Source organism: Copadichromis virginalis, linkage group LG11 (genome assembly GCF_057382275.1).
Source record: "Copadichromis virginalis isolate Kocher_CV1m ecotype Utaka linkage group LG11, C_Virginalis_male_GT1.1, whole genome shotgun sequence".
Taxonomy (NCBI): domain Eukaryota; kingdom Metazoa; phylum Chordata; class Actinopteri; order Cichliformes; family Cichlidae; genus Copadichromis; species Copadichromis virginalis.
This window is the reverse complement of record NC_140628.1, coordinates 11,175,224-11,190,130: the sequence shown is the minus strand read 5'-3', so window position 1 is coordinate 11,190,130 and position 14,907 is coordinate 11,175,224. Positions and strand designations below refer to the sequence as shown.

Below are 14,907 nucleotides of genomic sequence, written 5' to 3'. Positions count from 1 at the left end.
CAAAGCGAATAAAAATTCAAATTTCTTCCCCAAACGTTTAAAATACATTTAAAGGCAGTTAGTGTGTAGAAGTCACACAGACGAACTAAGAGCATCGACACAAACTAATAACAGGGTATTGAGAATGGGGTGTTAGAGGTTTATCAGGTGAAAAATAAAGAAAGGTGAAGCTGGCCTTCTTCTTTATAATGCGACGACTCAGCATCCAGAAGATTGTAATGGCACTCCATCTAGTGGACTCTGCAGGGAAATGATGATTGTAGGGCTGATCTAGGCTGTATCCCAATTCAGGATCTGCAGCCTTAAAGTACGCATTTCAAGGCCGATTACATCACAGCGGCGCGCCGAAGGCTGTCCCAATTCAAAGGCTGCTCGAAATGCGGCCCTGAAATGCGTCCTTCATATCCCTGAATTTTAAGGCTGTGGCAGTGTAGACTTCGTGGCCCAACATATCCCAGAATGCATAGCGCGGCGGTGGGTGTGGATAATTTTGCCGAAAAACAAACGGCGGATGGGGGGCTCCCGAAGAGTAAACTTTAAGTAAGTACTGAATATTATGTCACTTATTTATGTGCAAATGTTTAATAACGAAGAACATTAAAACATTACTGTTGCCACATGTCGGCAAAGTTATGTGACATTAGTGACGTTTGTACTAACTTGGTTTTAAAGCCTTTACTTTAAAATATACGCCGTTTAATAGCTGAGCTTAATCTTACAGAGAATGATCAAAGCTCATGTAGAAACAAACAAACAAATGAACAAAAGATTTTCTCCTTCATTTCTGTCAAACAAAGCTGTATGACACGTTTCCAGCTGTTAGTATCATGGTTGCTAGTCAACCTGGGCAGCGCAACGGAGGCTAGGCCGTCCCATTTCATAAGCCTCGCACTTCCGGCCTTAGCGGTCTTTGAGTACGCGGCCCTTGAGGATCGTTGAGGCTGCGTACTTTAAGGCTGCAGACCCTGAATTGGGATACAGCCCTAGTGCACCCCCCCCCCCCCCCTTTTTCCATTAAAAGTGAATGAAAACAAGTTTCATATGACATATACAAAAATAAGAAACAACAATATCTACAACTACTTTATGTTTTCCACAGTTGGCTTAAAAACACAAATTGTATTTTTGTCTAAAGTTAAAACACTGATCTATAATGTTTTAAAACTGCGTAACTAATTCAACAAATACCTTTTAAAAGAATCACAAGTCAGCAAAAACATTTCATTTTAATTAATAATCTAATGTATTTGGCAGCAGCAAAAGCGTTATTTGTAAAACACTGAATAGACATTGTAAATAGCTAGAAATATTTAATTATATTTTATTTAAATATTTTTTTGTTTATACATATTCTTTTGAATCGCAAGTAGCAATAACAGCACCGGTGGCTACAGTCACATACAGCCATTCGCCTGCTCACTCAGTCAGCTGGACATTGTGCCATTATCTGAGATATACCCCAGCTCCTACCCTGCATGTTTCTCCTGATTGCCCGAAAACTTTGAATAACGTCGTGAAATCTGACAGTATTTATAGCACGGAATAAAGATTATGATGATCTGATTTGCAGGATACACTGCAAACTGTGTAAAATCTGCTTTATCTTTTGATTTTGAAGTTGCATATCTAACAAAGAAAAGTGAACTACTGTACATCTAATAAGAAATGTAGTTTACATTTTTCAGTAGTTTCACCCAGCTATGTTCATTTACTTCTTCAACCCACTTTTGAATAGTTAACTGCTAAAACAATTTCATGTTATTGTTGTTCCTATACAGTCACTTACTCTGTTTTGATAAGCACTAGTATCTGTGCCAGTGGCAAGTGGAGAAATAGGCTAGCAGGGCAGAGCTTAGCCAGGGTTCACATTTTGATATTTTGACTTCACAGTGACGTGAAGCTGGGTAAGACCCATCTGCTGCCTTCTACTCTTCACTCACCACTAAATGGATTAAATCTCCTGTGCACACAGCTCTCATCTGGCTCTGTGTGTATGGTTAAAGCAGTGGTGGTAATATCTCCTAAAGAAGGCAGTCATGATACAGTCTGTTCTACTTCCGTTCAACCAGCTGTTACTGTCTGGGAAGTATCCCAGGTACCTATGTCGTTCCTCTGTCGTTCTCTAATTGCATATTTGAGTTTTATCAACTTTGCAAATGTGATGCACTTTGTCATGGTTTGTAAAGTCAAGATGAAAGAATTCGTCTTTAGCCAGAAATGATTTTCTAAAGCTAATCCAGAAACTTCTGACTTTTTGCCATCATGAGAAAATTCACATTTTCAGTTCATTATAATATAATAAAGGTTTTTTTCCTTGAAAGAAAAGAAGTAGTATATAATACAATATTATTTGTTATCTGGACCATATAGTAGTATGAAAGTCAAGATTGATGTGTACCAGTAAAATACATCATGTACAGTACTGTTAAAACCAGCTGTAAGCCAAGATATGATACTGCATTTTCTCAACGAACTGCTCAGATTGTTAGAAAATACGCTGCAGCACAAATATCTGATATCTGATGCATAGCATCAAAAACGTTTTTAATGATAGAGTTTGTCTTAATCATTAGGTCGCCAGAAAACACCCAAACACTCAAAACACCCAAACAGAAAAAAGGATAGCATATTTAAAGTATTGATTATTAATCTACATCTTCAGAAACACACGGTTCATAGTACATGCAGCATTGATATGTAAATATTTTCTTTTAAGAATAATAATATTTGCTGAAACAGACCTGAAAAGATGGCATTGCTTCACTTGAAGACTTATTTTTAAGCAGATTTTAAATTTGCTGCTGTTTTTGTAAAACCAGAAATTTGATATGTAAAATTGGAGGCACATATTCACGGAATTTAGAATTTCACATTTGTCTTCTCTGTTTTTCTCGAAGGATCACATCTGATTTTATCCTCATGTTTGGTTTAGACTTTTGCCCAACAAGCAAAAGATCCCTGGTTCAATCCCAGGAACATGTGGAGCTTCTCCTCTGGTGATTCTTTGTGAATATAGGAGAGGTTGAAAGTATCTCTCATAAAGTGCTTTAAAGTTCCACTGAGATTAAATTAAAAGGCACTGTTCTCAGATGAACTCTTGCAGCGGCTTTAGGCTATCGAAATATTTCAAGCTTAGCACGGATTGCTTTGGTAAAAGATGTTTGTTGGATGTTTTTGTCGAGAGGACTGAAATTATAGGCCACTGGAGATCATTTTAGCTGCAGGTCTCTGCAAGTTCTACATGACATGCTGAGTTCAGAGCAGCTATCGGCGTTAAATCATAACACTCTGCATTAACAGAAGGGTCAAGCTTAGCGACGGAGAGCAGACTGCTTTGCTGTGAGAAACAGATGGCTCACTGAGATTAAACAGCTGACCTGCTTAGCTCACGTCTGAAGGTGCTGTGATTCCAGTGATGCCTCACAGCATTTTTTCTTTGTTATGAATTTATTTCAGTCTATCAAGCTCCCTATGGGTCAGATTTAAGAGTTGTTTTATTACATTTCACTTACAATTGTACAAAAAGTAAATCACATATTTAAAGTTTTAAAAAGTGGTGTACTAAAATCCCAGAAAAAAATCAATTAAAATTGAAAATCATAGGATCAACTTGCTTGCATGCAATATTTCTGATTGCAATGCAATGACACTTAAAGATAAGATAAGTTTTGATTTTGCAGGGCAACTGTTGGGGATAATTCCTTGTACAAATCCTGTGCTGGTTCTGTGGAAGCACAGCAGCCTGAGGTCAGATTAAAAAAGGAAGGTCCACTCGGTCGCGTGTCAACCAGATTGCGATCAGGGCTTAAAAACAGATCAGAGTCAGAGGATATAAAAACCAGCTCAAACACACAGTGTGTCACAAAGAGCTCCAACTCTCACATGGTATCTGACTACAGAAATATCCAGATATACTAACAAGGAAAAAGAAAAAAATTATAAAGAGTTTAAGGGACGTTCCTCTGCAACAGCAGCCATGGTTCTGGAGGAGAATGACTGTGACTCTGTCTTCAACCCCCAAATCACTGTGAGTATCATAGAGAAATTTCAACTTCTTGAGACCCTGTTTGCTTTTCTGCAAATTATACCTCATTCTGCTCAACATAGATCTGCTGCATCCCATGCATGCCAAAACAACAGCTCGGGTTTTAGGAGGCTAGGGGTAAATCTGTTGCGATTGCAGTGCAAATTTAATGACTTTTATATTGATATCATATGCTTTTAGGCTATACTAGTAAAGCACTTTGAGGAGATCCTGGCTATATTTAACATGTTTTAATTTGTGGGTAACTTATACAGAATACTAGTTCCAGATTTGGACTCTTCTTTGATGCATCTTTGTTTCAGGAGGAGCATGTAGAGACTCAGTATGGGAATGTCCATTGTATCATGACCGGGACACTAAAGGGAAATCACCCTGCCATCCTGACCTTTCATGATGTTGGACTGAACCGTAAGTAGCAGCTCTCAACCCCAGCAATACAGTTTTTGTGATCTCTATATCCTCTAAATAAATAGAATAGATCTAAATACCAAAGGACAGAAATAAATGAAGGTGGAAATCCCTGGAGCAATGATGTCCAAACATGTTTCCATTTCTAATCTATTTTTGTATCTGGAACACAGCATGTTGGCTTTATCATGTAAGGGCCTGTTTCACACTTTCTAAAGTGTCTACAAATTGTTTACTTGTCTTCTTATTTTTTCTTATATTTAAAATGTTTACTGCTTAACAGTTCCATTTTTGTGTTTTCTTGCCACAGACAAGTCCTGTTTTGAGACTCTGTTCAACCATCAGGACATGTACGAAATCATCAGACATTTTCCTGTTTGTCACGTTGAAGCCCCAGGACAGCATGAGGCAGCCAAAACTCTGCCTGCTGAGTTAGTAGATGGTCTTTGTTACCCATTTCTCACACCACATGTGTATTTTAAGAATTAATGATGGGATTGTAAAATTATTTGATATGAGATCCCGTGAATGCTGATGGGAAAACTGACTTTTGACCCCTCAGTCACACCTACCCTACCATGGACCAACTGTCTGAAGCACTGCCTTCTGTCCTCAAACACTTTGGGTAAGACAGACCTGACACTCCTTACTTGGATTCACCTCTGATTTAAATCTGGACCAGTTAATCTTTGGCTGTGTGTTTTGCAGGTTGCGTAGTGTAATTGGTTTGGGAGTGGGAGCGGGAGCATACATCCTGGCTAGATTTGCTGTGAGTCTGAATCTTTTAAAAATAAATAAAGCATAAAGCCATTTTTGTTGTTGATCTTCTGGGCTTCTCTATGCGGATCTTTGCTCTTCGAGTCAAGTTACAAAGATACAGTTAGACATGTCTTGAATCAGAGATGTTGGGAGTACTTCAAATTCTTTTGTGGCTGATGTAGACTAACAGAGTCAGATCTTTTCATCTGTGCATGCAGCTGAATCACCCTGATTTGGTGGATGGATTGGTTCTGATCAATATCAACCCCAGTGCTGAAGGCTTAATGGATACGTTTGCAACCAAGGTAGACAATATGTAGTCAGATACAACCTAAATTTGATTCATTTTTACACCGGCTGCAATGAAACATTTTTTCATTGTTCCCTTTTTCAATTGTTCTTAAACAGCCCTAATGTCAATGCATTAAAGATTACTAAATGAAGGTCGCTTCACCTGGTGAAACTGTGTTACAGCTCACTGGATGGACCCAGACTCTACCAGACACTGTCATCGCACACTTGTTTGGAAAGGCAAGTTGTCAAGCCTTTTCTACAGTGTTTAATTTTAGTTAGCCTCAGAAGAAAAACTGAAATGCTCATCATAAGATGAAGTAATACATAATATATATTAAATATATTTATTTAAATTAAAATATGAAGATGACTTAAGATATATACACAGCAACTGCTAAATACAGAACATCTGTCTCCGACTTATAGGATGAAATCCTGACCAATCACGACCTCATCGCCACATACCGCCACCGCATCACAACAACAATGAACCAGGCCAATGTCAGTCAGTTCTTCCGCTCCTACAACCACCGCAACGCTCTTGAGGTGGAAAGACCCGTTCCTGGAGGAAACATCAACGTCAGGACTCTCAAGTTAGTAAAACCATTTGTCTTCATACAGAATCTTTTACTTATTTAATGACCCTTCTACAAAATCACCTCTTTTAATTCTGTCGTTTGCCCATCACAGGCTTGCATCTTTGCAACAGGCCAAGTCAATCCCAACCATATGTTTAGTCTCTCTGACTGTTTCATCTTCCTGTTGGTGTGTAGGTGCTCCACTCTGCTCATTGTAGGCGATAATTCTCCAGCTGTGGAAGCTGTGGTGGACTGCAACTCTAAGCTCAACCCCACCAAAACCACACTGCTTAAGGTAACTGGAGAACTGGTTGACTCAAAAATAAACACACGTGCAATATCTGATGTATTTTATTTAAAACTGTGGTGCTGATAAGTTCATAACCTTAGAGTGAATTATGCATATTTCTTTCTCATTCGTCCTCCTCTAGATGTCGGACTGTGGAGGGCTTCCTCAAGTGGATCAGGTGTGAAAACACATTTTACTGGCTGCTTTGAGAATAATGCAAATTCTCTCCTAATAGTTATGATCTTTCTCTCCACAGCCAGCCAAAGTGATTGAAGCCTTCAAATATTTCATCCAGGGCATGGGATATTGTAAGTGATAATGAACCGCCAACCATTAATGATGACAGCATTTAATTCAATATCTCAATTTCCTGTTCGTGATGGTCTTTATTTCATTAAGTCACTAATTTACTAGCTGGATTTTATATAGGTCAAGGCAATGTTCTGAAATAGCAATGAGCAAAAAATTAATTCATATAACTTTCCTGAAATCTCACTTTATTAACAAGAACCACCTCTGAATGTGTGTGTGTGTGTGTGTGTGTGGGGGGGGGGGGAATGAGACTACTGCTCACTGAAAGGCTCAAACAGTATAATAAAAGGACTCTGCTCTTCTTCCTCTACAGTGTCCAGTGCCAGCATGACCAGACTTCGCTCACGGACAACGTCCAGTTCAAGTCTTATGTCCTTGGATGGCCCACGAAGCCGAGCACATACCAACGAGCTGCAACGTAGCCAAATAAGTTCACACAGCAACGACGAGAAGCGTGTGCGCTCTCACACCGATGTTTCCATGGATAGTATTTCCAGTGTGAACCAGAGTGTCTCAAAGACCACCGAAGTGGCATGCTAGAGCACAGGCACTTCTAAGCCTCATGCACTTTTACCTCATCATAACTACCCAGGTGTATCTCACAGTCTTCTTAACTTTCCCATCTCTGGCCATCATCTTCCAATTATGCCCTTTCATTTGCACTATCTCTGCCTGAAAGGCCACAGGATATGCTTCCGTGTGACTTTCTCCATCCCCCCATTCGTTCTCAAATTTCCACTCTGTATGTTCTTAAACCTTCACTACTCTACTCTTTTCCTAGTACCTCATACTTCATTTTCATTTCCTAAGCCTCTTTCTCTGTATACTGCACTGAACTATTATTACATGTCTCTTTGTCCTTCAATTTCTCTTTCTTTACCTTCATCCATTTCACTCTGTCTCTATTCATGTCTCTATTCATGTCTCTGACTGACCTTTTACCACAATTTCTGCTGCAGGAGTCCTTGGTTTGGATAAGAGTTCCTTATTTACTGATATTTATTATCAAATACAATGCATGAGAGGTTCATACAATCTGAATGTATTCACTAAAACTTGAAGTGTATTCACTATAGAGATAATAAAGATGTAGAAATATGGATTAACTGGTGCAACAGTTGCATGTTTAGTACCAGGAATGTATGTTGATTATATGCAGGTATGACAGCAGTGTATTATTAACTATTGGAAAATACCATGAATATTCACTGTAGTTCACAAAATGCTTACGCTTTAGTGAGAAGTTTTACATTAAGTTCAAAATTTAAAGCACTTTACATTTGTTCAGCACTTTATATTTATAATATTAAAGCACAATTTAAACATTTTTGTGGTGTCAGTGAATAATTATTTCTCTAAGCACACTATAAAATATTACATTGAAATCCCTAAATACAAAAACAGAAATAAGTACAGCCAGATACCAACAATCAATACAATTACTGATAAAATATTGCACTCTGTCGACCATTTATGTAAAGAATCACTGTTCACAGCATCAGTTGCATTTCAGGGTAACTGTTACTATAATTCTATTTACTGCTCTTTGACTACTACTAAAAAAAATGCAGCTTGAAATCTGATTAATCATGGTGGTTGAATCTGAACGTCACAAGTTTGTGCCTGCAAAAAGCTGAGAGTGTGGAAACAGAAAGAAGTGAGCCTAGTGACTTTTGTGATAACACAACTGAATCACAAACATCCAGTCTGAGCTCGAGTTACACGGCGAGTTTTGACAAGTACTTTGACAAGGTTTATTTTGTACTTTTTAAATCCCTCACCAAGAATCTGATAATACTGTCTATGTGCAATTCTAGGTACCTAAACTGCTCTATTTAAGTACAAAAAAACACTGGGGGGGATTTTAAATTGCATGTGTTACAAAAAAGAATGCCTTTGATGCCAAATGTGTCTTTTCTGTGATTCAGCTTGTTGCCTAAATAACAAGATATTTATAAGGTTGTAATAAATCCTAAAAACTCATGATATTTTATATGGCGCTTCTTCAAATGTACCACTAGATGGAAGCCTGTACCTCCTCTTTTACTCTGATATCATCTGCAGTCAGGCACCACTCAGGTTTATGCAGCCACACGCAATCCTAACAGACTGTCTAAAAGAGCTGCACTGAAATCAGTCACATAGAGTCATCCTTCATCACATACTTGGGTTTTAACATTACTCTTCAATCTCAGTGTTATAGCTGGGTTTTTGTTTTCTTTGTTTTCTTTTGTTGTTTTGTTGTTTTGTTTTTGTTGGGGGGGGGGGGGGGGGGTATTTTTTATTGTTTACACAAGAAATTATGTGCCAAGGAAAAATAGCAGAGCTAAAGTGAATAAGAGGGGAAGCTGGAAAGAATTGGACACAGTTTTAAATGTGATTCTTTTTAAATAACCCTTTTAAATCTGGTAACAAATTGTAATGAAATGTATTTCTATTCAAACAACTGCCAGTCATTATTTTACAAGCCAAATAGTTTATACAATATAAATGCATTTATTTGGCCACTGCAGCAGGGGGTTTTTTTTTTCTGAAACCAGTCAATTAAACTGTGATTTGACTTTCTACCAGTCAATAACACAGCAGAAATGTATGTGTTATACAAAGCCTTAACCTTCTTACAATTCCTTTTAGATTAAGCACAATGTTTTTGTCCCAGTAGATGCCACGGTGTGTGACGTGCATACGTGGGCTGCGCTGCCACGTAATCACGGCATTGTGAGTTAATCCAAGTGTCACCGTCTCTTGCATCATAATTTGCATCACACGTGTGCGTGGATAAAAATAATCTCTGTATTCAGAATGTGTCTGCATGAATGTGTGTTTGCATGGGCATAAGCTGGCTGCATGCATGAATGTAGTAGATGTGTAGGTGGGACTGTATGTGTGAGGAGGGGGGAGCTGTGTGAGTAGATGGATTGTTTTGGGCTTTGGCTGCGAGACAGTGGCGATACACAGTTAGAGGAAAACAAAGCAGCCAGCATCAAAGTCAATAATTGTGTGTGTGTGTGTGTGGGGGGGGGATCTTTATTTCAAGACCTCTTTTGTTTGCCTTACATCATAAAGCAATGATGAATAATGTATGACATAAATCTCTTAAGATTTAATTTAAACATGAGCTCTAGCACAGCTGTAGGTTCGCTGTGTCCTTTATTTTACTGTTCCTCTGTGTAGTGTGTTCCACTATGAAAATACAGAAAACTTAAAGCTTCCATCAGCACTGACATACATTTGTGAAACTCACTGTACATCTTTTTATTCAGTGAAGAAGCAAAGACGCATGGTTACAGACAAACGGTGTTGCAGTTTGATAGTGGCAATGACAGCTTTACTTCATCCTGCTCTGACAGTCCCTCCCGACACACACACAGACACATGCACCTCTTAAATCTTAAAATCAAATAAAGGTGTACTTCAATGTGTGCACATACTTTAGCCAGATTTAGCGAGGACTCAGTGTTTGATTTCTAATGTTTATGTATAATTTAGAGCCTGTCAGCAACCATATATACAGTAATTTCATGAAGTGCTATTGTTTGGATGCCCTATTAACTAGAACCAACTGCAAGAAAGAATCAAAACCTCAGAACATAATGTGTTTTCTCCTTAATATGGCAAAAATATGGGCTCAAAATAGATTTCCCTTCACGGCACTACAGAACGTCCTTTTTAACTGGTCATCAATACGTAAAACAATAAAATACCACCATAGTATGTTAAATGTGTGGATTTTTAAGACCCCAAGATTAGTGTACAATATAAGGCGGTTTTACTCTCCTGTGCCATTTTTCTTCATGTGACAAAATAAATAGGGGGATAGTGTAGTTCTCCAAAATCTGGATCTCATATGCAGAAAGATTTGGGGTCCCTTGATGCAGGCGTGGACACGTAGGGCCCCTCTCCTCCTGTCAATGAGCCCTGCCAGCTGCAGCCATGTTGTAAAGGATCAGGCTCCTCCAGCAGCAGCAGCAGCAGAGGCAGCAGCAGTGCTAACAGCTAGCGTCAGTGGACACCGACTACCGGGCACGGCGCTGTTGTGGACAAAAACAGACAGGGGAGAGGGACCTGGAGCACAGAGACATCCATCTAGCCGGTTTCTATTATCAGTGGATGTGCTAATAAAATTCAGACGCGCTGGCTGGATAAGGTGTCCGGTTACGGAAAGTAGGTGCGGTCGGGCTCCAGGGCTGAAGCGGGTGAGTATTGATCCCTCTTGGGGGCGAACTGAGTGGGAATAGCCCTGGGTTAGCTTAGCTAGCTTAGCATTAAAGGGGGGTAACATACACACACACACAGACAATGGGGGTTAACGACAATGCACTTAGGTGTGGGTGTGTTTTTAGGAGCTGGCATGAGGGTTTAGAGTGAATTAGCTGATGTGAATTACAAGTCGTTTTATACACGGCGGAGTAATTTGTATTCCTAACAGACAGACAGTGGTGCAGTGGCCGAAACCACCCCTCTGTGTTTCTCCGGTGGGTGCAAAGGTCCAAACCAGGCAGGATTTCTGTCATGCGGAGTAACAACGCCTTTGCAAAACAGCTATGTTTTGTTGAGCAGTGAGTGGCTCACACTGAGACTTATCTTTTGCAGGCAATGGTTTGGAGACAAAAGGGGGAGACAGCCTTTACTTAAACCTGAATGTCTCAAGTGTTTTGGGGGCTGTTTGCTGCCTTGTCAACCTCAATATTGCACACTGATCACTGAACTAGGCCGATTGAAATGGATTAATATTTGAGCAGATCCTGTGGGGTTTTTTTGTGTGTTTTTTAGGGCCACAAATCATTCGTGAGCGTGCTTGATGGGATTAAACAGAAATCTATGCATAATGGTAAACCTGACAGAATTAAACCTGGTTCACAGCTTAGTGCCCAGCAGCTCTGTGGTTGAAGGTTTGTCAGTTATTTGCTTTTTTTGATTTCAGGGTTTTTTTTTAATCCAAGCTGCCCTGATTTGTCTCCTACAGATGTCTGTTTTCCTGATGCTTTGCCGTCTTGTTTCCTGCCTTTATGTGGCTGTTACCACAGATCACATCCCTGCAAACATCCTCTAGCAGCAAAAACCACTGGGTCAGGAAACCAAAGTGTGTTCGCAGATATTATGATCTGATCATGGACAAAATAACCATGCTTGACATGGAATATACTTCTCTCCTGAAAAAGGGATATGACCACTTTTTTTTTTCTTAGTGAATTATCAAGAAATGTCAGTTTCTGGTACAATTTCCCTTCCAGCGGATGCCTTTCTGTGTAGATACTATTAAAGCACTCATTAATGTTTGCTCGAGTGCACATCCCACCAGTGCAGCAGTTGATGTTTTTCACTTCTCTGTTTTTGACTGCATATCAAGCACATTTTTCATTATTCTGAAAAATTGTGCACATGTGATGATCGTGCATGAGTTTTTATTTTTAGAAGTGATGCTTGAAAGGGAAAGGAATGGCTTTGTTTCCGTGTCTGCTGCTTGGTCTCCTCACCTTTTCTCTTGTTACTTCCACTGAGATGAAGATGCATGAATGGGGAAACAACAATTCGGATATTGGATTGATTTTTTTCCCTTATCCCTTTCTTTAGTGATGATGGGTCTCACAAATTCGACAGGCAGAATGGTGGGATATGATGGGAGAGTTAGTTGGGGAAAGAATGAGAATCAAGCATTTAGAAGGAGGAGGCAACAGTTTGGAAATGAAACTCAGCCCCCCAGGTGTGTCAGTCCTAAACATTCAGTGGGCGGGTGTTTTCACTCTCCTATAAGTGACAGCATACAGTACAACTAGGAAGTGCAGAGAGAGAGGAGAGGAACACACAGACATTCATGATTTAGCGGTGGACCGGGCCTCTGCGTACTGACTGCCAACATGCAGTTCTGGGATTTCCTGGGTTGCACCAATGGAGGTATGTATGTGTGCGGTTATACTGATGGCTTTGTGAATCTTCTTGCCATTGATTGGATCGGTGTGTGCTCTGTGCGAGGCAGGTAGAGAGGGTCTGGCAGGCAGAAAGCTGGAAAGGAATTTGTTCTGTGCACTGCTGTGCAAGCAGTTGCATGTGAAAAACCTCACAGACAGGTAAAGAGTGGAACACAAACAAACAAGATTAGGGGACTGATAAGGTGTCGGCCCATTGTGTTTTATTTGTTAAACCTGGTTGGTTCCTTCTCATTTTTTTAGATTAAGTGGCAGAGATCTGTTTGTTTGTAGCTTTAAGCCTAAATTAAAAAATCTTTTTCTTATTTTGCTGACTCGACGTAACTTATGAATCATAGCGTGACTGTGCGCTGTCCTGTCTGCACGAAGCGTATTTAAACTTTTCTTGGGAACAACTCTGAAACCCCCTCAGCTTGACGTTCGATTATAACAAAAACTGCTGTGATTATAGTTCCTAAACGTTGCTCTCATAGTTTAGAGGAACTGGCACCTATGTCAATGAAATCCAAAAGCTAAACAGGAGTAGGTTTAACTCTTAGCGAGATGATCACATGTAACCCTGACTTTTCTTTTCTTTTTTAAATCCTAACCAGCTTTTCCTAAGTTAAAACTGTATCTAAGTCTTTATTCATACAGACAGCTTTTTAAGGTGGTTTAAAAAGCATATTGGAGTCCAAGCTTGTAGTCTTCTTTGTTCAGCCACATTTGGTTATACTTGCACCGCAAAGAGTTAAACATCAGATTTCTTGTTTTGTCCAACAACTGCCCACAGTTATCAAATGTCCCTTTTTTCTTGTTCAGAGGACTGTAAGTAGCTGAACAGTTTTTCATATTGCCTTTATAGCTGAAAATCAGATTGTCCCTACGCCTATAGAAAAAAGGGAATTCAGTGTGTTTGTTTCTGCAATATTAGCTTACATATAAAACACAAACACACCCGTAGAATCTATAAAGGATATAAAACTCCAGCTTATGATCTCAGTTAAGTTGTGTTGTCTCATGTCTTGCCTTAAATGTGGTTACTTTATTGTGCTGCATTGAATTCCAGGACACTTCGAGCTCCAACACCCATCCTGTGCCCCAGGCCATGTTTTCTGCTATTGCGCCAATAACTATAACTAAGATACCTGATGGCTTGTGTCATATTTTTCACGCTTACAATCATAAATAAAAAGTAGCTTTTGCTTTAAACGCTTCCTTAGCTGAAGTAGCTATCCATAAACTTTCCAAGTTTGTAAAGTGACAGATTAAACATGAGGTCATAGGATATACAATATGCTTAACTGTAGCCATATAGACGTTTAATTTCTGCTACAAATTTTGGAGGACAGTGTTACAGTTGGTTTGTTGAAGTTGTTGTCATATTTTCAGGTAATACAGAAGGAGGCTGTCTTGAAAGATCAGTGACTGTATGACTGGAAGCGAGCGCTCATGTATCACCATCAGTCTGCCCTTATTTGCATCCACAGCTCACTGTTTTGCTTAAGTTATTCCATGTCGGTCATCACTGACTGCCTGTGAGACGTTCAAATCAATTTCAGGGCCTCATTCTAACATAATTTTGCTGTTTAGCTTTCATAGTTTTAAAGCCTCTTCTAAGGAAATGTATACGCAGTGCATCTGACTATCGCCTGTATCTGACAGCGCTTTTCTTTAATAGGTAATTATTTAGATAATTATTTTTCAATTACAGTTTTGCCTTCCTAACATTATACAAACAAGAATAATTATAATGAAGATAAAATTCCTGTTTCTTCTGCGTTCTGTTTTGCAGTCGTACATTTGTTTTGTTGTAAATACAACACATTCCTTTCCTGTACAGCTGTGGCTTTTGCCCCCATCTAAACTCAGACTCACTGTGGCAGGTTTAGATCAATCCACATGAATATTTTAGAAATTCAAGAAGGTCCACTGTGAAGATATTTTCACACACAAAAAAGTTTAACAGTTACGTTATTCCAAAATCCATTACCTATCATATCATTATTAGCAAAGTGGTTATGATCATGATTTTTCATTTCTTTCTTTTTTTTTGCCATAGTTGGGTAGTTCTCAGTTTGCTGAACAAGTATGGCCTGTTTCAAAGGGTTGCCAGCAGAAAGCCACTTCTCACTAAAAAGAACATGGCAGCACAGCTTCGGTTTGCAAAGTTGCATCTGAGCAAACTGCAAGACTTCTGTAGATGTTTGGCCAGAGTGCACAGCACCATGTTTGGCGAAACAGAAACACACCATTCTAGAGCAAACACTTCATAGCAACTGTCATCAAGATGGTGGAGTCGTGATGATGGCGGCC

General features: G+C 39.4%; 2 protein-coding genes across 3 annotated transcripts in view; both read left to right on the top strand.

The window, feature by feature from the left end:
- Window positions 1–474: 474 nt before the first annotated feature.
- Window positions 475–7,991, top strand: LOC146698136 (protein NDRG1-like). 2 transcript variants are annotated; one of them, XM_085472637.1, is made up of 12 exons: window positions 475–540; window positions 4,348–4,453; window positions 4,764–4,884; window positions 5,016–5,078; window positions 5,162–5,222; window positions 5,431–5,517; window positions 5,687–5,743; window positions 5,933–6,099; window positions 6,280–6,379; window positions 6,516–6,551; window positions 6,630–6,681; window positions 6,999–7,991. In XM_085472637.1, exons 2-12 carry the CDS (start codon window positions 4,390–4,392, stop codon window positions 7,223–7,225), a joined length of 1,035 nt encoding a protein of 344 aa, XP_085328763.1. In that variant the 5' UTR covers window positions 475–540; window positions 4,348–4,389; the 3' UTR covers window positions 7,226–7,991. The 2 variants fall into 2 exon arrangements, with proteins under 2 accessions (XP_085328763.1, XP_085328762.1); XM_085472636.1 differs by lacking the exon at window positions 475–540 and adding an exon at window positions 3,605–4,027.
- A 4,407-nt stretch (window positions 7,992–12,398) lies between these two features.
- LOC146698135 (focal adhesion kinase 1-like) overlaps window positions 12,399–14,907 on the top strand; it is a 62,100-nt gene continuing 59,591 nt past the window's right edge. The window contains exon 1 of the mRNA XM_085473138.1: window positions 12,399–12,580. Within this exon, the coding sequence (XP_085329264.1) occupies window positions 12,544–12,580 (37 nt within the window). The 5' untranslated portion in view covers window positions 12,399–12,543. The remainder of the gene's footprint in view (window positions 12,581–14,907) is intronic.